General features: G+C 41.9%; 1 protein-coding gene across 1 annotated transcript in view; it reads left to right on the forward strand.

Annotated features, from left to right (window-relative positions):
- The window catches only part of ANTXRL (ANTXR like), a 90,732-nt gene extending 70,018 nt beyond the window's left edge, over window positions 1–20,714 (forward strand). Inside the window, exon 18 of the mRNA XM_072627754.1 lies at window positions 20,151–20,714. Coding sequence (XP_072483855.1) covers window positions 20,151–20,387 — 237 coding nt within the window. The 3' untranslated portion in view covers window positions 20,388–20,714. The remainder of the gene's footprint in view (window positions 1–20,150) is intronic.
- Window positions 20,715–23,515: the final 2,801 nt, after the last annotated feature.

Below are 23,515 nucleotides of genomic sequence, written 5' to 3' on the forward strand. Positions count from 1 at the left end.
GACCCAGGTGGTTCTGGAGGAGAAAGTAAGGCTGGTGACTTTGCACAGCCCTGACTCACTTAAATCAAACTCAATTGCAAGTCATGTCATCATCTCTCTGATGTCACGGTCCTCTTCGAGAATGAAGGACAAACCACACACAATATTGTGTTAGCATTTTGGACTGTCATGTCACACTATTGTGAAATTGTGCGCATTGCCTCCCAATTAGACTGTAAGCTCCTTGTGAGTAAGGATTATTTCATTCTTTCTACTTGCATCCCCAGTGATCACCAGTGAAGTGCCTGGCACATAGTAGGCTCTTAATTGATTGATTGATCATTCCATATGTTAATTGTCCCTCTTAGCTTTGAGTTGTCTTTGAATTAGATAAGGATAACAACTATGCCTTATCTAATTCATTGATAAGGAGTTGGTCTTCAGACTCAGATATGTATCAAAAACATAAAATGTAGGAAAATAGCATTATTTGTCTACTGTAATTGGAAAATCCAAAATGGCAGGTTGGGCTATCCCAGGCTCTGTGCAGAATGGTTTTTGAGCTTTAGAGATTGTTTCAGAGCGACTCTTTAAGAAAGGTTGATTGGCTCCATCTACAAGAACTCTTCCATTTATTCCATTTGAAGGACTTTTGCCAGTAGAAGGACTATGGAATATATTGGTGTGAAGAGAGATAGGGCCAATGGAACGTGGAGAGCATTGATGAGTTAAGAGAAGATGTGGGCCTTAATGTTTCCTGAAGCCCTAATTAAATCAGGTTTCTGAGAAGACTGATCATTAGCCTTGTCTTTGAAGGGGTCTGTGGTCAGCATACCAACTATACCCAGTTCCAGCCTCAGGGGGTCAGACAGTGAGGACTCTGAGGAGGAAGCAGACACCCTCCTCAGGCCACCATCATTTTAAATAAAGTAGTAATTTGGGGAAATTCTATCCCTACCTCCTGACCAGCAGAGCAGTAAATAGGTGTCCCTGTATAAACAAGCCTTTTGTCTTGAGTCCTCTTGCTCATGAGCAAAGGCAGGTAAAGCACACACATCTTGGGTGAAGCAGTCACAACTCTTGCATGTAGACTCTAAACAGAGATGAGCCAGCAGCCATTGTAATATCTTAAGTATTAGATGCAAGATCCTTTTTTGGTTGGAAAAAAATTTCGTCATAATTCTTCAACTCAAATTTCACCATGAAGAGGTGGGGATGACCAGATTCAAGACAAGATCCTCAATAAAGGCAGAGAATGGGGCCAGCACTAAGTGATGTAGTGAATGGAATGCTGGATGTGGAGCCAGAGAACTTGGATCACAGACACAGATCACAGTCACTCACCCTCAGTTTCTGGGTCTCAGTTTCCTCATCTGTAAAATGAGGGGGCTAGACTAGGTGACATCTGAGGTCTTTTTCCACTCTAAATCTATAGTCCTATGATGCTAACTCTTTCATCTCAATGTTTTACCAGTTGGTATTGCTTAGAGAAACACTGTGCCAGAAGGTAGTTACACTGAAGAAGTATCTAATGAATTATGAAGTTATTCTCATGCACTTTCTGAAAGAGTTTTTAAGGATTTTTAATGAGAAAAGGTTAGGATAATTGAAGGGAGGATGAGTCAGTTTTTTTCTATATGAGCAAGACAAAATTTTGGTTTCAGGAGACTTGCATGAACTTGCCCCTATCCCAATGGGTACAGTAGGATTGTTATTCAGTCATGTCTGACTCTTCATGACCCCATTTGGGGTTTTCTTGGTGGAGATACTACAGTGGCTTGCCGTTTCCTTCTGCAGCTCATTTAACAGATGGAGAAACTGACAAACAGGGTTAAGTGGCTTGCTTAGGGTCACACAGCTAGAGTGTCTGAGGCCAGATTTGAATTCAGTTCCTTCTGACTCCAGGGCCAGCACTCTATCCACTGTGTCACCTAGCTGCTCCACAGCAGGATTAATATTCTTTGTCTGACAGAGTCAGCTTCACTTTTAATGCTACCTATACTAAGTTCCTACTCTGATGTGTTATCATGGAAGGAGGTGACCCAGCATCCTCAAAGACTGTCAGATGAGCATAAGCCCAGGCAGGTTCTACTACCTGGAAACACTTTGAATGTGGGCCTGCTGCTGGATGATATGTGTGCCATCCAAACACCAGTCTGGCTGAGTTTGTAGGAGTGCATCACCAGCATGCCTACAGGTTGATGAATTGTTTAGCCATAGCAACACTCAGTAACAGAATCAGACAAATAGGTTCCATCAGGGGTAAAGGGAGTATCCACACTAACAAAATTATAAACCATTAGACTATTGAAGCAGCTGTCTTATGCACTGACCATAAGTGCAGCTTTGGACATCCCATTCTTCAGAAATAAAAGTCCTTCTTGACACCTCTTTGGACCATTAATAATAAATATCCTATTTAGTAATTCTTTCAAGAAAGTAGTTGCACCCAGGACCCTCCTCACCTACAGGCTCCCAGAAATCTACATTAGGTTTTAGTTACTTTGAGGGTCAAAATCCTCTATAAACTATTGCTCAAGAGCCTTAATGCCATATTTACTTTAACTGGTCATCCAGATGATACACAGGATAAAGCAAAACACAGAATGATATTTCAACGGCCAAACATAAGAATATTCCCTCTACCAACCTTGAGTTCTGTCTCACACAAATACACATATATTCAGTTGGAAGAACGAACACCCTTAGGGATCAGCAGTGGAGTCCACACCTACTTCATAAATGTTCTTTGAATTGAAAGAAATTTCATGCCATAAATGTTGCCAATTGCATTAGCTTTCACCTTATTAACCTACAGGATGTTCTTCTCATTCTTTTGAATGGAAAACCAAAACAGAAAAGGTATAAGTAACTTGGGAAAAAATGGAAATTTAACCTTGCCCTTTCTTCTCCCATGTCAGTGATAATTTGTTTCTAAACTTCTCCTTTTTCTCATTATTGGCCAAGAATGTTCACGGTCTGAAGTGCAAAAGGAGTTCAGAAAGTTAAATCATTTTTGAACTTTGGTGTTGAGCTGAGCAAGAAAAGCAATGGTTCCAGAATGCTTGTTTAGTTGCTTGTTTCAGCAAATCCGTTGATTTCTGCACTTCAGCATATAATATCACAGGAAATTCTGAAAGGCTTGGCTGACCAAAAACCTCAGCTAAAAAAAGACCACTTTTTTTTCAGCAGAACTAGTCTTGTTTACTTAAAGTTTTTATAAAATGAAAATCTCCCCTTTACCCCCTTCCCTTCTCCAACTGCTGGAAGCCATTAGTTCACCAAGACTGCATCAGTTAGACCTAGGTTCTCTTTTCAAATTCTCCCACCAAAGTTGGGGTATTGCCCCACATTGAAGAATAACTTAGATTCTGTTGTAGCATTATGGTAGAGGAAAAGAATAATTGTATTTGAAATCAGAAGACCTGAGCTCAGATCTTAGCTCTACTGTTTGCTAACTGTATGGCTGAAATCCTCCGGGAAGTATCTCTATGACAGAACTACATACCAGGCTAGACCCATTGATATTGGAGGTAGTATGGTATGATGGGAAATGTTGCCTTTGCAGATAAAGACCCAAGTTCAGGTCTTGGCTCAGTCACTTACTTTCTGCGTGACCTTAGGCAAATCTCTTAACCTCTCCAAACCTCCATAAAATAAGGGAGCTGGATTGGATAACCTCTAACTTTGTTTCCAGTAACTTCTTTTACTGGAGAAAGTATTAAGATAGAAGCAAAGGACAACTACTCTTCCCTCCTTTCATAAACACTACAATCCTTGTTAGTTCTCAAACATGACCCACCCGCTACACCTTGGCGACTATACTCATACTGTTTTCACCCACTGCAACCTTCAGCCCAATCCTCAAAGTCCACATCAGTTGATAGCCCTCCTATCTAAGGAAATTTAGCAAGGACTCAATAAATATCTGTTGAGTCAGTGTTCAGCTCCTGCTCCGCCATGAGGGCAAATCACTCAACTTTTCTAAGTCTCAGTTTACCCATATGGAAAATGAATAATAATATAATCCTATTCTACTGCCTCACTGGGTTAGAGTGCTGATAATGAGAAACATCTGGGCAATGACTAGCTCTACAATAGAATGACATATAAATGTAGTATTTTGATTATGGTAGCCAGAGTAGGTTTTGAAGATGTTTCTCACCTTGAAGAGAAAGGCAATGCCAATGGAACTTCAGAGAGGAATGGAGCAGGTGTGATCATTTATACCCAGAAAGTGTCCAGGAAAATCCACCTTCAAGGGAGGCCCCCGCCAGTATATTTAAACAGATAGTATACACAATTTATAGATGTCTTTTGAAGTTTCCAAGACTTCATCAGAGAGTTCCCTGTGTAGTCATACCCCTTTCTTTAGATCTCTCCCTTTTCTTCTTTTTTCATTTTCATTATCTATGCTTTTATTGTCAAGAATTTCATTTTTCTTAGAATCTCTAATTCCTAGTGGGCTGCATTACCTTTTATAGTATCTGACTATAATACTATACTTTTTTTAACTTTATGTTTGTTGAAAGACTGACTAAATTCTAGGGTATATATCTAATTTTTATGTCAAGTTGTTCCATTTTCTTATTGTTGCAAATACAAGAATACCTTCTCCCAGGGTAATTATCATTTCCAAATAAAATGACTTTTCCTAATTGGTCGGAATTAAATTCCCTCCCTTCAGTAAAATAAACCTGTCAGTAAAAATCATACGCCTTTTAAAAATCCCTGCAGAGGAAGAAGCAGTAGAAATGAAAAAAAAAAAAAAGCTAGACCAAAGGAGGGAAATGCTAATAAATTTTAAACCATACTAGTGCCTCATCCTAAGTAATCTGTTCAGCTTGAAAATGTCAGAGTAGAAGTGAGCACCAAGCCTTCCTATCTTAATCAAGCTGTCAGCCAGTTGGTATTTGACTTGATAAAATGCAAGCTATTTAGAGGAAAAGGCCAAAGTGAAACAAATATGGCAACACTTTCCAAACTTTCATGACCCTTCTGCCCCATGGGAGTGAAGGAGGAAGGAGAAAGAGAAGAGGGGAGGAAGGGGTAAAGGGAGGAGAGAGAAAGAGAGAAGAGAGAAAAGAAAGAGGCAAAAAGAGAAAGAAGAGAAGGGGGGAGGGAGAGAAAGACAGAGGAAGGGAAAAGAGGAGAGAGAAAGAACATAGTTTTCTCTCTTGGCATTACAACAGATCATAAATGCTGAAGGGGTGGCAGGGGAGGAAGAAAGAAAACAGAGAAGGCTGTGAAAGATAATATTTCATTCCATTCCTGGAGTTTGTAGTTTTGAGTTCCTGCCCCTCACCCTCCAGAGCTCTATGGATCAGTGTCTGTGACCCCATCAGAAATCTGCCCAAATTCCTGTGGAGGCCAAGTTCCCTGCTTGAGAAACCCTGGAGGATAAACAGGACAAGTAGACATGCTTAACACTGCATTTTATTATCTGGGGTATCAAAGTAGGGACAATGTGGTTGAATTCTCTCCTAACCCAAGGTATTTTCCGGATCTATAGCTGTGAAGGACAGACCACTGACCTGCAGTATTCAGGATCCTTCAGTTACCATGTATGGGACACTGGGTGGTACAGAGCTCTCGGAGGCTCATGTCAGGCTCATGTCAGGCTCCTCATTTGTAAAACAAGGATAATGATGCTGGAGTTCCCTTACTCTTGGGTTGCTGTGAGCATCCATTGAGTAAAGCACTTTGTGACTTGAGCCCTGTTGAAATGGGAATTGTTATAGTTAGGTCAATGATAATAACAGCGCATGTGTATTGAGCATTTTAAGGTTTGTAGAGCACTTTCTGTATATTATCTCATTTGATTTTCACAACAGTCCTGAGAGTGGATGCTATTATTATCCCCGTTGATCAGCAACCATTAAGCACCTACTATGTGTTAGGCACTGGGGATACAAAGACAGAAGTGGAAAAAGTCTTTGTCCTTAAGGTGATTACTGTCTAATAGGGAATGCATATACACACACACCTATGCATGTGTGTATAGGTGATATATACATACATATGCATATATGTGATATATACACACATATGCATATGCGTGTATGTTTTATATACCTAACATATATGTGTGTATATAACATAATACATAATGCGTATACATTATATATACGTAATATAATCCATGTACCTACCCCACAATATATATGTACCCCACACATGCATATATGCATCTATAATATACACATGTGATATACTTATGTAATGGACACTAATGTGTGTGTGCATATACATGTATGTGTATAATACATATCTGCTCACAAACGGTATGTTCATATAATATATAAACATACACATATATGTATATAAGAGCATATAAAAGGTAACCTGGGGGGAGAAGGCACTAGCACATAGCAAGGATTCTTAACCTGGGTCTGTAAACTTATTTTTTAAATACTTTGATAATTGTATTCCAATTAATTGGTTTTCTTCGCAATCCTATCTTTTATTTCATATATTTAAAGTTCTTATTCTGAGAAGGGGCTTGCTAGGTTCCCTGGGGTCGTAAACAGTCGGACACAACTGAACAACATCGACAGCTTGTGAGAAGGGCTTGTTAGCTTCATCGGCCTGCCAAAGGGAGCCACAGCACAAAAGGACTGAGGGCCCCTGACCCGAGAGGACCCAGAGAGGCCTCCTGCAGAAAGTCGGGATTAAACTGGATCTTAACACAGACTAGAATTCCCAAGAGGCCGAGCTGAGGAGGAAGTACATTCTGCACAAGGATGATAGACTGATATTTAAAGATCAGCCAAAAGACTAGCTTGACTAGACTATGAAGGGGATTAATAGGGGTGTGTGTGTGTGTGTGTGTGTGTGTGTGTGCGTGTGTGTGTGTTCATACTGCGTGGCCGAAGAAGACCACGCCATCAGAGAAATAATGACATGACTTGCACTTGACTTTGTTTTGAGGGAGGGGGATCAGTCCAAAGGCAGGACAAGGTCAGGTTATAAAGAGTTTTAAATGCCAGTCAGAGGACTTTGATTTGATCCCTATTTTACAGATGAGGGACGAGGTAGACTGGAAAGGGAGAATGGACCCAGTTTGTGAAGAACTTTAAACACCAAACAGAGGAGTTTATATTTGATCCCCATTTTACAGATAGGGAAACTGAGGCTCAGAGAAATCAGTCTGTATTTCAGAAAAATATGTGAGGAACAACTCACAATCTATGATTTTATGACATACTGAATATTATAGATTAAATGGAGAGGAAGGATCATGGAATACGGTTTTGTTTTTGTTTTCAGACTGCTAGTCTTTAAAATCTTGGATGATTAAAATATAAACTCTAAGGAGGATAAGCCAGCCATCAATCACAGTCCTTTAAGAAACATACAAATGTAAATCCAGCCCCCAGAAAACATGCATCTGATCCCTTTGCGTGATTTGAACAGCACATTGCAGGGCAGCCTGGGATCTGTGCAGACTTCCTCCCAGCCCAGGGGGAGGATAGATGGAGTCAAGCCCAGGGGGAACCTGCGCATTTCCAGCCCTGGTGCTGCAGGGTACAGAGGGCCATTCCAGAGAAAGCAGAGATGACTTGGACGAGCCATGTTGTGTTGAGGGGGAAGCCAGCGTGGAACTTGGCGGCCCAGGCAGCCTTTTGGCAAATGTGGATACACAACCACTCTGGTCCCAATTCAAGGGCTGGTGAATGGAGGGTAACTGCATTTGGAAACCAATGTTTGGCTTCTATGTAGAGACGGTGACTAGGCAGCCTCACTTCAGGAGGGGATTAAAGTCCTGTATTGAAAGTGAAGGATTGCTCACAAAATTCTCCAAGGATTAAGGATTTAATGACTAGACTAGACAGCTGTACTTTAGAGAGCCTTAAGGGCACACATATACACAGAAAGAGAGAGAAGATAAACATAGGCAGAACTCAGTTTATATTATTTACACAGTACGGGTAGTATAAAAAAAAAATAATACCCCTGAAACTCAGTCTCCTTACCTAAAAAAGGGCATCAAGTCAATAAGCATATATTAAGTGTTTACTGTGTACCAGGCATTTGGTTAGGTGCTGGGAATTGTTAAGGAATGTGAAGGGGTCCCCAATACAAATAAAAGCAGAAAGAGGATGACATTATATTAAAGTGTTGTGCCTGACATCAGGAAGATCTGAGTTCAAACCCTACCTCTGAAACTTACTAGGTTGGGAGACCATCATGTAAGTCAGTAAACCTTGCTGTGCCTGTTTCTTCATCTATAAAATGGGGATGGGAGGAGAGTTTTGATTAGATGGTTTCTAAGGCTCATTTAGTTCCCATCTATGATTTTTCATCTGTATTATTGACTGTAGCTCTTATTTTTAAATGTTTTCAGTATATGAAATAGCATAAAAATTGTTAGGATGGTTTAGCTTTATTCTGAAGGAAAGCAACTTCCTGCTAATTTTTCTGCCTTTTTTTACTGAAGGATCTTACAGGAGTCAGTCTGACTACAAATTAGAAATAGGGACAGCAAACACAGTAGGAGAATATGATCTTCCATTTTTACAGCACATGGTTCTCAGAACACTTCCCCTGAGGTGATCCCATTTGCATCCCACAACCACATTGTCAGAAATAATACCTATTTTTCAGGTGAGGAAACTGAGACTTGGGATCAATTTACCCAAGATCACAAGGTACTAGAGCATAGTCAAATTGGTCTGATTGCGGTCTGAATCTTTGTGGTCTATCTATCCCTACATAATTCATTTGACTAAATCCCCTCAGATTGAGGGAGAGGGAATAATTGGTCATGGTTCACAGGTTTAGAGCTGGGTAACTGGATAGAACCTTAGAGGACATTGAGTCCAAATCCCTCATTTTATAGATATGAAAACTGAGGCACAGAAAAATTAAGCAACTTGCCCAGCTATATCCTTCAGTAAAAGAAGGCAGAAAAAATATTGGTAAGAAATTGCTTTGTCTCAAAATCAACTCTCCTAATGTTTTTTTTTCCATTCCATATTCTGAAAACATTTTGAAATAAGAGCTATAGTCAGTAATGTAAATCACAAATCATAGACTGGAAGGAACCATCTAACCAAATATGTAAGTATGGGAGGTAGGATTCTCCTGACTCCACATCCAGGGCTCTGACCACCTGCCTCAATCCAGACACAACTAATCTAGAGGCATGTCCACACAGACTCAGACTCCTCTAGATGGGAACAAAGAACACCAAAGCATGCTGGCCACAGCCTTGAGAACAGATTTAAAGCCATTTCAGTCTCTTAGCTCAGTCCTTGAACCCAGACCTCTGTCTAGCGTAGTAGTGGGGAACCTGTGGCCCCGAACTTGAGGACCTCAAGGGTCACCTATGGCCTTGAGGCTGGAGGTTCCACACCCCTGGCCTAGGGAAAGGGTCTTAACATTTTTATGTGACATAGATCCCTTCTATGCCTAGTAAAACCTAGGTACCTCTTCTTAGAATACTGCTTTGTTGCCTACATTCCTAATTTGAGGGAATGTTAAATTTCAGTTATAAAATGTACTTCTTTTTTCCCATCCAAGTTCACAGCCCTGCTGAAATCTAGTCCCCAAGTTAAGAACCCCTGGCCAAGACTGTGGTGTTAACCAGAGACTCTGGGATTTGGTGCACTCAGATTAGAGTTGTTGCTAAGGGTCTAAGTCAAGATAGGGCAAGGTGACAGGTGGGATTTTCAACACTAGTGTTTATGAAGCCTGTTGGAAGAATGATATGATGAGGGATGACAGAGAGCGGCAAGTCAACATAGAGAAAGAAAAGCATGCCTCACGAAAGCTCATGCTTCGGCTCATGAACTAAAGGGTAGGGCATAACTCCGCAGCGTGCACAGCTCCCATTGAGTTAGATGGTGAATAGCAGGAGTGCCTGGGACTGCCTGGTAGAGTGCTTTGTTAGTAGAAGTCATAATGAAGCCAAAGAGAATTTGATATGGACAGAGTGGCTGTTGTTGGACTGGAAGCTTCCAGAGCCAGCTGGCTCTTGTTATCAGCTTTAGCTGTAGAATCAGCAGCATGCGTGATGCAGTGAGTGATTCTATTGCTCTCTCTGGAATGGGGGGGTGGGGAAGAGAACGGACTCTAGAGTCAGGGGACTTGAGTTCAAACCCTGCTTCTGACATTTACTGCCTGTGCAACCTTGGGTAAGCTCTTTAACCCTGGGGCCTCAGTTTCTTCATCTGGAAAACAAAGGGGCTGAAATAGATGGCTCCTGAGATCCCTTCCACCTGGAAATCTACGTACCCTTTCACACTTTCACTTGTGTTTAAATTCTTGATAGGGAGGTTTTGAATGTATATCCAACGTATGAAAGACAGAGCAGTGCTCTCTGTGAGGCAGTTCAGTGACCCAGTAGACCATAGCCCTAGTCCTGGAGTCAAAAAGACCTGAGTTCCAATCCAGCCCTAGACACTTCCTAGCTAGTGTGACTCTGGGCGAGTCACTTAACCTCTGTCTGCCTCAGGTTTCCCAATCGTAAAACGGAGATGATAATCACACCTATTTCTCAGGGTGGTTGTGATGATCAATTGAAATGTTTGCAATTAGCACAATGCCTGGCATACAGTATGTGTTTAATAAATGCTTGCTGTCTTTTCATTGAGGGAATTCTGGCTGTCCTTTCAATATGAGCTATTTTAAACAGAAAGCACATAAAATGTTTTGGGAAATAGGACTTTTTAGAGATTATTTTAACCACAAGAAAACATCCCAAAACTTAGGAAGTTTCCAGGTAAGTCCAAGAGAAAGGAAAATTAATTTTTAAGTTTTGGAGAACAGAAAGAAACCTGGTATTCCCCTTTCCTTATTTAATAGGTAAGATTAGGTTTTTGGTTGGGTGTTCCCCACACAGAAAATACAGAAAAAATGCTCTCCACTAAGTGCATACAACCTGAGGGGACACTACACAAAAATACAAATGTCATAAATGTATGGGCAGGCAGGCACATACATGCGTGTGTGTGCATGTGCCTGTGTGTACAGATATAGACAGCACATTGTGATGTTGTAGAAAACACAATGGATTTGGAATAGGAGGACCCTGGGTTCAAATGACAACCTTCATAATGACTTGTAGAAATTAATCCAAGATGAATGATTGTTTCTGGTATTATTGGAAAGAGAAACAACTTGTTCAGCAACTGGCATTGGAGGCAGAAAGACCTGTGTTCAAGCTCCCCCCGCCCCGCCCCGTCTTCATGACCCCTGACCCCTGACCCACAACATAACCCCTGAGAGCTCCAGACAACTGTCTAAGTTACAGGAGAGTTGACCTGCATTTGGAGGGAATGTTCCTTACCTGGCATTCTTCATACCAATGACATCATAGATTCAGTAAAAAATAAGGAGTGGGGAAGAGGAATCTGTTGTTCGGTCATTTTTCAGTGGTGTCGGACTCTGTGACCCCATTTGGGGTTTTCTTGGCAAAGATACTGGAAAGGTTTGCCATTTTCTCCTCAAGCTCATTTCACAGATGAGGAAACTGAGGTAGACAGGTTCAGTGACAAGCCCTTGGTCACGCGGTGAGTAAGTGTCTGAGGCAGCCTTTGAACCTAAGGAGAAGGAGAAGTAGATAGGACAGGACTGAAAAACAACTGAACAGAACAGCTTCCTGATTCCTCCTTCTCTCTCTCTCTTTCTCTCTCTTCTTCTCTCCCTCCCTCCCTCCCTCCCTCCTTCCCTCTCTCTCTCTCTCCCTCTGTCTCTCTCTCTGTCTCTGTCTCTCTGTCTCTGTCTCTCTCTCTGTCTCTGTCTGTCTGTCTGTCCGTCTGTCTCTCTCTCTCTCTTTCTTTCTCTTTCTCTTTTTCTTCCTGTTCCATCTCATTCATACAAACCCTTCTCTCCTTTCCCTCTGCTGCCACCCACGTTTAGGCCCTCACCATTTCTTGCTTAGACTTAGGAGGTGACCTCCATAGGAGTCTGTGTGCTCCCAGCCCCTCCCCTCTCTAATCCATCCTCCACACCATGGCTAAACTAATCTTCTTAAGAGACAGCTCTGACTGTTATTCCTCAGCTCAAGAATGTTCAATGAGTGGCTATTGCCTCTAGGATTTAATATTAACTCTGTAGCCTGTCATTTAAGCCTTTCATAAATGGCTCCAGCATATCTCCCATTACACTCCTTTAAGTGCTCTATACTCCAAATGAGTTGAACCATCAATCAATAAGCATTAATTAAGATATATGTCAAGGAAGGTATTACGTGAAGGATATACAAATACAAAAGGGAGGTATTCCTTACCTACAATGGGCTTACAATGATTAGGAGGAAAGAAGTAAATAAATACAAAACATATATATATGTGTGTACATATATACATACACAAATACCTATACATGCATACATATATGTGTATACATATACCTATATACACATATCCATCCATATATACATATGTACACATATACATATTATATATACATACTTATATGGGGCAGCTAAGTGGTGCAGTGGATAGAGCACCTGTGCAGGAGTCAGGAGGACCCGAGTTCAAATCTCACCTCCGACGCTTGATACTCACTAGCTGCGTGACCTTGGGCAAGTCACTTAACTCCAATTGCCTCATCCTGGGTCATCTCCAGTCATCCTGATGAATATCTGCTCACTGGATCCAGATGGCTCTGGAGGAGAAGTGAGACTGGTGACCTGCACAGCCCTCCCTCACTCAAAACAAAGTCAAGTGCAAGTCATGTCATTATTTCTCTGATGACATGGCCTTCTTTGGCAACGAATGATGAATACACACACATACTTATATGCCTATGTACATATATACATGTATGTGTATGTATATATAAAACAAAGTGACTGGGAGTGGGCAAAAGGTTAAAGGGCAGATCACTGAAACTAACTCTTGAAGGGAGTTAGCAGTTCCAAGAGGCAGAGATAAGGAGGTACATTTGAGGCACAGGAGGGAATAGAAGGAATTTTCTCTGTGAGCCATGGTAAGTAGGCCAGTTTAGCTGGAGGTCAAGTGAGTAATGGAGAGTGATGTGTAATCAACCTGGAAAGTAAGACTGGAGACAGGTCCTGAAGGGCTTTAAATTCCAGCCAAAGAAGTTCATGCTTTATCTCAGAGACCGTAGAAAGCCCTAGAAGCTTCTAGAGCCTGAAATGTTTTTTCTCCTTGCTTTGACTTTTTAGAATCCTTAGCTTCCTTAGAGGTTTAGCTCAGGTGTCCAATAGGAACACTTTCTTAATCCACATTTGCTAAGACTCTCCTTCTTCCAGTTATCTTATATTTACTTACCTGTTTTTGCTTTATCTCCCCCAGTAGAATGTAATCTCTTTGAGGACAGGGACCATTTTTCTTTTCTTTTGTTTTTTTTATCCAGCAGAGTACTTTGTTAGAGTACTAGTAAATAGTTAATGAATGCTTGCTGAGTTGACCTTTCCTTGGATTAAAATCCAGTAGCTGCCTCTCTTTTTTCCATCCATAAATTGGGTTTATTGGTGTTGAGGGTTTAGCTTTGGCTTTATATGTAAAGTTCAGAAACCAAGCTGGATGACATAGTCCAATGTGCAGCCTTCGAAATTCCTCACTGTTCTGAGTCAGGATGGTAGAAGGAGTTGCCTCAGGTTGACCTGAATCTATAACCAAAGGGGAAGTCATTTGAACAAATGATTACAGAGCATGAGCATTGATGGAGCTTGGGGTTCTACAGGTGAAGAGAAAATAGAATTAAGAAGAAGGACAGAGGATGGCAGAAGGACTACAGCCAGCACAGAGAAGGAATGAGCTTGAAATCTGCCCAGAGATTCTGTTGTACCTGGCATGGTTCAGAAAGAGTGGTTTTTCTTGGCACCAAACATCTATCCAGTCCGGCTGAGTATCTTGCCGATCTTTGGGTGGCCACTGCTACCTGCAGTTCTTCTAAACGCTTTTGAGATCATCCCTGCTTTATGTGGGGCTATCTCCATAGCCCCATGATTGTTTTATAGAACTGATAGAATAGGTCAGCAGGAACAAGTCTCCTTCTAGATATGAAACTGCAAAACAAATCACTGAGATGGAGATAGGGTCCAGTTTGCATCCTGTATGATCCCAAGGCAGCCAAAGATGTAGGGTGTGGCTGGGCCCCACATCAGTCTGTCAATCAAGAAACCTTTATTAGGAGTCTATTACAGGTCAGGCATGGCACAGGGTGCTAGGAATACGAAGACAAAAATGAAATAGACTGGGCCTCAAGGAGCTTGTGTTGTCATACATCCAGGACATAGGTGTGAGAGATACCAGAAGGCAAGAAGAAACAAAAACAGAAGATGGCAGGTCCTAGGGAAAACCTAATTCCATAGCAGTGAGTGCAGTGTGCCTTTGTCCACGTCACTGAGACTCAGTTCTGTCTATAAAGAGAGAGAGAATGTTGTGCTAGAAACCTAAAGGTCCCTTCTAATCTGTGATCCATTGATACTTGAATCATGGCCCTCCCTTTTCCCCTTCTTCTCCCTTTATTGAGGGGAAAGCTGTCAGTACATTTCTAAATATATCCCCCTTTAAGCAAATCTGATATGTAAACCTGTCCATAAGATCATAGCTGAAAGGGACCTTGGAGATCATCCAGTCCAACGCCCTCATTTGACAGATGGGGAAACTGAAGACAACTTGCCCAAGGTCACACAGGGATAGGTAAGAGAGCCCAGATTCAAACTCAGGTCCTTTGATTCTAAAATCCAGCAATTTTCCACTTCTGGGAAGTTTATGTTTACCAAACAAATAAATGTTGTACTGTTCTTTCATTCTTATCATAGAATTGCTTTAAATAGTAAGCTGACCCTGGGAGGAAACATTAGATAGATATGCAACATATTTAGGATGCTATTGTGTAAAATAAGATGCCAACCAGATGTCCCCCAATCACGTCCTACCAAAGTTCATCTCCAGGGAGTCAGGCAAGAGAAAAGGCCTCCCTTTTCTAAGGCGTTTTTCTCATTCTTAATGCTTGTTTGTGGCACATAAAGGCAGCATGGGAGGTGGTCAGAAGCACCAAAAGAAATGCTTCCCAGGTGGCTAGGAGAGGCAGGTTTTACCTCAAAGTTTAGGACTGCCTTAGGCTTCTCTTTGGACAAAGAGAGCAAGGACCAGGTTTAACAAGGGCTCAGTCATTTCAGGGTCTGCCCTGGTTTGCCCAAGCTCACTTGGTTCAGAGCTTTGCTGAAAGGACTCACATCCATCTGTTGGTTCCTTGGTGATACGAACTCCCCCACAGAAGGAATGCAGGGCAGATGAGATAGTAAGCTCTCAGTTTGGGGTCTTTGGGTAGGTCACCATGAGCTGTGACTTTCTACCAGTGTGAGGTTTTTGAGGTAGGCAATGAGGCCGTGTGTGATTGTTGGCACTGGGAGTGAGGTTTAAAACTGGCTTTGTCACTTATTTAAGTGTCCTTCAGAAAATCATGGTCCTTTGCAGCTAGGGGATACAGAGATTCGAAAGGGGGCAAGGAGTAGGGATACTTAGAAACAGGAAGTCCTGAGTTCAAATTCTGCCCTCCGCACTAGTTATGTGACTGACCCTGGACAAGTCACTTCACCACTCAGCCTCAGTTTCTTCAGCTGTAAATTGGAGATAATAACGATATCTACCTCCCTAGGTTGTTGTGAATTTAAAAGAAGATAATATGTAAACTGTGAACCATCTTATCTCTTATTGCTACTGGAAGAACTACCAGTGACAAAAATAACTGTAGGAAAATGAATAGGCACTATGTGGGAGTTGGTATTTTTTTTTTTGTTGAGTGAGGCTTTATTACAAAACTTTCACTGTGGTATAGCACATCTTGTAACATCCAGCTGTTCAGTGGCAAGCACCCTATTAAGTGCTGGGACTCCAGAAGGCAGCTCCAGCCCCTACCCCCAATACCTTGTAATAGTAATGAGACTAAAGATCTTCCCCACCCATTAATGGGCCTGCCCATTAAAGAAAGTTTGATTAGGGGAGATTTTTTTGCTGTTGGAAGGTTCACACCTTTTGTTAATTTCTAATGTACTGGTTCTCTGGGTGTGTGATGCCCTCAGGATCTGAAAAATCTATAAATACTCTGAGGTGAGGTTTTACTTTGGGCATTGGTCATTGGAAGGGTTTGTTTGGCCAGACGAGACTCTGGGCAGCCACTAAAGAACCACCCCCCCACCCCAGCTTTGAAAACCCAGATGCTGGTGCTTCTCTCTCTGGTAACTATGTATGTATGTAATGGTGAGACAGTTGGATCTGTCTGTTGATCTGTGATATAGTATTGCTTACTGTCAGGCAGTTGGAAGCCCTGTCTGTTGATTTTGATTTCTCTGTATTTTCTCTGAAGTTCATGGTGCTGACTTTTCCCCCTGAACTAAGTGAATGATACATGTGCTTGATTAAAGTGATTGTTGACCCTTTAAAAGCTACTTTCCTTTTAGAGAAATAGGTCTAAGAACCTGTACAGCAGGCCCTCCTGGATGTGTCAGGGTGCTTGCTTTTACATACCTCCACCACCTGCTGGTTCATGCTTGAAATTCCTTTAACAAGGAAAAGTCTCTTAGACAGCAATCATTAGAGATAAGGCATAAAAGAATGATGTCCCCCAGTAGCTTAAGTTACACAAGAATCTGATCCAGTCTAACCCAGCAAATGTGTATTAAGTGCCTGCTATAACCAAGGTGCTAGTAGAGCAGGAGAAGAGAAGGAGGAGAATTGTAGACAGAGTCTAGATGCGAAAACAGAAAGAAAAGAAAGAGATAAAACTGACATAGGTAAGACACTAACAAAAACAAGCAAACCCCAGAGGCTTCTGTCTTGGCCAGGGACCTGTTGCTGATGGCTGTCCTTCAAGAAAACTAATGACACCATGAGGGTGATGTCTTGACTTGCACATGAATTGAAGTCGAGTGAGGCAAACTCCAGGAGTCATCAGAGTCTGGTGGCAAGACATAGGTCAAGATGACTGGCATTGGCCCTGGGTGCAGTGGGTGACCTTGGCCTTTCTAAGTTAAGGTCTTTCCCAGATCTCCATTTGTCTGAGGCCATACCCATTCATCTGACAGAAGCTGGGCCACCCACCAAGATTTTCACCAGCACTCCTTATTTACCTACCTTGTTTCAGGCTTTCCTTTTCAGTGATAGTTCATTGAACCTTTGGCTCCTTTCTCTTTATGCCAGGAAATGATAAAGATGCCCTTGAGTTGATTTATCTGAACAGAAGAGCTTGGTTGAAGCCAGAGCTAACAAAAATTGGCCTGGCTCCTGGCCCCTTACCCTGCACTAATTTTGGGCAGCAACTGTGAAATCATTGAGAGGACCATCTCCAAAATTCCTCTAACCTCTACAGAGTTAAACAGAATCAGAATTATAGACATTTTTAGAGCTTGATTGAATTTTTGATGTCACCTAAACCAGTCTTGTCATTTTCCAGATGAGGAAACTGAGGCAACTACATTTGTGATTTCACTAATTCCATAAGCATTTAGTAAATTCTTACTATATTTCAGGCATTATGAGAGATGCCAAGCATACAGAGAAAAAAAAGTCTCTAACTCCAAGGAGCTTATAATAGCTAGCATTTTAAATTTTGCAAAGTGCCTTACATATATTATTTCATTGGATACAACAGTCCCGGGAGTTAGGCGCTATTATTATCCCCATTTTACAGACGAGGAAATTGGAGCTGAGAGAAGCCAAATTAATTATCAGAGTCACACAGCTTGTAAGTATGTGAGGGAGAATCCAAACTCAAGTCTTCTCGACTCTGCTTTCACAGAAATGGGGTTTGATAAATCTTAATAAGATAAATGTATTGAAATTGTTATTAAAAATTTTTTTAAACAAGTGCACAGACCTCAGTTTAAGAACCCCAGTACTAGGGTCATACAACACACTCGCAAAAAAATAAATAAAGACTATATATAGTACGTACACAAATATATAGTACTATAAATACACAATGAAGGGACAAGGGGAGGGAGTTCCTAACGACAGAGAGAATTAGGAAAAGTCTCTTGAAGGGAGTCATTCTTGAGTTCGGTGTGCTGAGAGACCAAAGGAAAGAGTTCTGCTGGGCTTGAGATGCTTCTGAGACAATCTAGTTCCAGGCTTCCAAAAGGTAGTTGGTGATCTAGGACTCAACTCAGGAGCCTCCAGGAGGCTCTTGTACAGAAGTGGAGAGAATTCTAGGAGGAGGAAAGGCGGGAATGTGTACATAGAACTGTGTCTTTTGGGGAGGCCCTTTCGTCTAGAAGATAGAGTTCATCAAGGGGGAATAATGTGAAACGTCTGCAATAGCATGGAGCCAAGTTGTGAAGGACTTTAAATAGCAACTGTATGAGCTGCTGTTTTATCCAAGTAGCAATAGGGAGCCATTGAGGCTTGTTGAGCAACAGAATGACCAAGATTTTCTTGAGCTATAATCATTTGGAACCATTTGACTGCGTAGGACATTGAGGAGTCACGAGGATCACACTCATTTGACCCTCAGTCAAATTCCTTCCTCACAAGGAAGCACATATCTCAGAGACCAGCTTCTTTAGTCTCCAGGATTGAAAACTCAAGTGACTACCGCCATAGGTTTAGTTTTTGTTGGTGGTTTCTTTGGTTTTTCCTCCAAGTGTGGTTTGGGTTAGAACTGGAGACTGTCTGCCACTTGAATGGAGAATGTGCTACTTAGTCGTTTTGTTACCACAGAGGAAATAGAGCGGCGTAATAACTGTTTATTCCCTGTTCTGACATTGGCCACAGTCTGGAGCTAAGAGATTCCCGTAGCACAGCCCAGAGGTCAAATGCAGAGACCACTGGAGATGTTTTCCCTTCCTATGTGTATCCTCTATCTTCCCTTACCCCCACCCCATGAATCCTATATTGGAAAATTGGGAGAGGGTCTGCTGTTACTGGCCCCTTCTCCCACTCCTGATTGCTGATAGTAGATGGGTTCCCCCCCATTCATAGCACAGGGGTCCTAAGTTTTATTTATAGAAGGACTGGGGAGCTAGGGTACGCCTCTCTCCCCAGCAGGTATGGGGCCCATTTCCCAGAGCTGAAGTGGAAGAAGAAAAATTGTGGTTTCTTCTCTATGTGGAAAGTACAAATGGGAATGGTCCCTGGTCGGGCTGAGCTTGGGGCAAGGCCTAATTTTGCTGGGTCCCTGGACTGGACTCTAGCTGCCCTTTTTATTAGTATAATGAATAGTTTTCAGAGATGTAACAGGAAAAAAAGAAAAAAGAGAAGTTGCTTGTGGAGGAAAGTTTGTAGCTGAAGAAACCCAGACTCTCTAGACCACAGCTACTTACTGTGAAACCTCGGGAGGAATCAACAAGGTATATGCCACATCTTCAGTTTAGAGTCTGGACCTGCCACAGGACAAAGCTGCCAAGGCCTGGCCATGGAGGCAGTAGGAAGGGAGTTAGGGATGGGAGGAGGCCAGCAGAGAAGCAGGCTTTGGAAAGTTGAAGGAGACTGTAGCTAGCCCTAGTGACCAGAGGCAGGTCATTCTTGAGACTTCCAACAGTAGTCTCAGAGCTTTCATCTGAAAATGGAGGCCTGGCTGATACAGAGAGGAGGAGCAGTGGTCACCAAGAGTCAGGCAGTTAGGCCACTGAGGTAACTCTGGACCCAAAGAGAGGGAAGGCCTAACAAGGGAAAGGCCTTTTTCCTAGACACCAAATAGGAGGATCAGGGAGTCATGATCCAAGGTCTGGTATAGATAAGAAATCTGCCAAAGGACTAGATTCAAAGCTCTTGAAAATGCACTAGAGGGAATGGCCAAAGCTGAGGATTTTTTTCAAAAACATCTTGATGATCTGTTTGATGTATTTTGATTTTATCAATATAGGGAATTCCCAATTCAATTCATTTCAAAAAGTATTTATTAATTACCCATTATATGCCAGACCCTGAACTAGATGACAGAGAAAGAGAAAAATGAAATAATCTCTATCCTCAAGAAATTTCCATTCTTCATTTCTCAATGTAGAAAACCCTCTGCCAGTATAGAACAACCCCTCAATTCTAAGTTATAGTTTTTAGGTTAAATAATTTGCCCATAGTCACATGTGTCTGAAACAGAATTTGAACTGAAATCTCCCTGCTCTTGCTCCAGGAAAACAAGACCCATAGGTTGGGAACCACTCCAGTGGGGAACACTCACCTTCCCATGGTAACAATGACTAATTTCTGATTAGTTTTCATTAACTTTTGGTTTTATTCTCTCCTCAACAGGGAAGGTGCATCAACTTCACCCGAGTAAAATCTGATGGCAAACCAACTTCCTTCAAACAGCCACCGAGACCACCCCCCAGCCACGAGAACGTCCCCCTCAACAATGCCCCCCGGGGCCCTCCTCCTCCTCCAACATCTCTTCAGCCTCCTTCCAGGCAGCTGCCACCCGTTCCCCCACCAGCACGGCTGCCTCCAGGACCCCCACCATCTCGCCCACCCCCTCAGCCTGACTTTTAAAGCTCCAGAGGAACCAAGATTGACAAAACCAAGTTCTTTACTGAATTCAGCATATTTATTGAGTCTTGGTTTACAGTTGAAAAATATTGGAATTTGTTGCTGGTCAGCAAAAAAATTACCACGTGTCAATTTACTATATGAAATATTTTTATATATCACACACAGTGAGTGGATTTATGAGTAGATAAATCCAGGTATCTACCCTGATGTATATGTGGGTACCTACGTCCCTATATATACCCAAGTAAGTCATTTATATACCTGGATGCCTCATCCACTCCTGTTTCCTCATTATTCACAATTCCAGAATAAAGCATTCAGAAATTACAGGGTCTGCTTTCCTTGGAAAGGTCAGAAAAGTTCCTTGAGCTATTATTAAAACAAACATTTTCTCCTTCACCCAAAGAGAATTCTTCTCTCCCCAAATCTTTTCAAGTCAGTCCCATTGACCCACCCTTCTCCATTATTCCACATGCCCAGTTTCTATTGACATGATCAAGAATTCTTCATATGATACAGGACAGTATGCCCCCCGTAGGGTGAATTGGATGGCATTGCTTCTGCCCTCTCCGTTTACAGAGATATTCATTCAGATGATCTAAACCACATCTGAGGTTTCTACTTTGATCCAATCTGGCCTCAATCCTCAATCATTTTCAGATCCATTGGTGGTGATTAATGAAAAAGAAAGAAGCAAACCTTTTCCTTGATTTTTGTCATTTGCCGTCTCCAAAGAAAGCAGGCTTTCTGGGAAAGGATAGTTCTATCTCAGAGCATATTACCCTCATAAGTGTGCATGTGTGTAAGGGGGAGTGTGCCTGGTGTTTCCTCATGCATACAAATATACCAAAATTTTCTGACGTGGGGTTACGTGCAGTAATTCAGGAGTGGTCCAGGAAGGGAAAACCACAGATGAGCTGCATCCTGTCATCCCGAATGAATCTTGGTAAATTAAACTTCCTAGTCTTGTATATTATATTTATACCATATCAGAAGGAGTTTCTCTGCAGGGCAAAGTACAAATCTGAATGTGTTTGGTTTTGTTTTTTTGTGTGTCTTTTTAGGCAGTATTGTTTGTATTAGATGTGTAGTTGTAGAAATGATAATGATATCCCCATTTTTTTCTTTTTTTATGTTTTGCTGGTATGGTATGTATATAATGTACATGCACGTGCTATTGGCAAGGGCATCTAGGACAAATTGACTTCATGCCTTCAAGAAACCATGTCTGTGAGTCATTATTTCCAATGGAAATCCCCACTTACAGTGCAATAATCCATGCTTTCAATGGGCCTCAAGATTATCTCCTCTTTGTTTTCTTTCTTCTCTCCTTGTCACCACTACCACATCCTTCTACGTCCAAAGGGCAAGACTTGGCTACGTGGGATTGACTCCTTGTCCATTATGTTCAAATGAGATAATATTTGTAAGCACTTAGTGTGGTGTCTGGCACACAGTTGGCACTTAATTAATGCCTTTTCCCTTTCCATCTACCTGCTTCAATACTCAACCTAAAGCTGCACTGATTGGGTTCCTAGTGCCTCCCTTCTTCCCTGCCCTCACCTCCCCCTGCATAGTTATGTAAGTCTAATCTACCTACCAACCTGCCTCCCAGTCCCGTGAGAATTATTCTCCTTTAGAGGAGAGCCTGCTTGTATAGGATATGGGATCCCTTAGAGAAAGGATGCTGTCTAAATGCAAAATAATAGATCATTTTACAGGGTTGAGGGACTGAGGGGGTGAGATTCAGAAACATAATTGCCTTCCACGTTGCTGGATTCCTGAAGTAAGAGAGGGGAGAGACACCCTTCAGAACCCCAGAATGTCAAAGCAACTTGGTTATTACATGGAAAACAACTTTGGTAGTGGCTTCATGATTCATGGTAAGATAAAATGAACATTGATTCTGGGAGTCCCCCTCCAGTACTTACTACCTATGTGACCTTGGGAAAGTAAGCCTCTCTGGATCTCAGTTCCTTTATCTGTAAAATAAGTGAGTTGAATAAGATGGTTTCTGAAATCCCCTCCAAGTCTAAATCTGTTTTCCTATAAACTATCCACCCCTGTACACCTGTTTTGCCTTTGAATTTGCCTAATTACAGGTATTTCACTCCAGCTTCTTAAAACTATGACCTTGCATTACTTTTGCAGCCAGAATCTCCTTTGGTTTCTTCAAGGGACCAGTCATGGAATTAATGCCAGCTCAGGACTTTTAGTCCACACTCAAGGTTGTCTGGACAAATTAGCTGTTTATTTTAAAGTACATCTGAAGTTGAATGTGCCCTGAAGCTCTTCTAGAATCTAGTGGACTGGATTTTTCAGGTACATATCAAAACAAATGCTCTCCTCAGACCCCACACCCAATGACAATCGCAGAGGCAGATGGACTGAGTTAACAGATAAAGCACCAGCCTCTGAACCTGGAGGCCTGGGTTCCTCCCACCTTGCCTTGTGATCCTGACATGGCATTTTTCTGGGCTTCAGTTTCTTCTTCTCAAAATGGAAGGGAGCCATAGCTGCCACTTGAAGATTCAGTTGGTAGACCAGTGTGGGCTTTAACATTCCAAAGCATCCCTTGCCCTGTAGCAGAGATTTGTTAGTGGGTATTGAGGCATGAATGTACTTTTCATGAGGGGATCTCCCCACCTGAATGGTTGGGAATCTACATAACCCATTCCCTTGGCAGTTACGCTGTCTTTCAAAAAGAAAAATTATCCCTTTGCCTTATTTCCTGTTATTCTTCATAGAATGTGATCCCTAACTTTGGAATTTGGGGTGGGGTTGGTTTTGGTTTTTATAAAAAGCAGCCCCTCCCCCTTTCTGTAAATATTGATAATTTTTTTACATGGAGGAACAGAGCATTTTTGCTTTACTGCTGGACAGTTAGAGTAATTTATTACAAGGGGCTTATGGTGGATGGCTTACAGGTGGCTCAGCATACCATGCATGCAGGAAAAATCCAGTATAGTCTAAAGCGGGCATGCTCCAGGTCCTCCACAGTTATGGGAAAGGCATGGGGGATGGGGAAGACCATGGTATGTTCTAGTATTTTTAGTTTATATCAGTCTATGCTTATAAGTAATGCCTAGCACAGTAGAAATAGAAAATCCAGAAGATCCATTCATTTA

This window comes from Notamacropus eugenii, chromosome 1, assembly GCF_028372415.1.
Source record: "Notamacropus eugenii isolate mMacEug1 chromosome 1, mMacEug1.pri_v2, whole genome shotgun sequence".
In the NCBI taxonomy this organism is placed as follows: Eukaryota; Metazoa; Chordata; class Mammalia; order Diprotodontia; family Macropodidae; genus Notamacropus; species Notamacropus eugenii.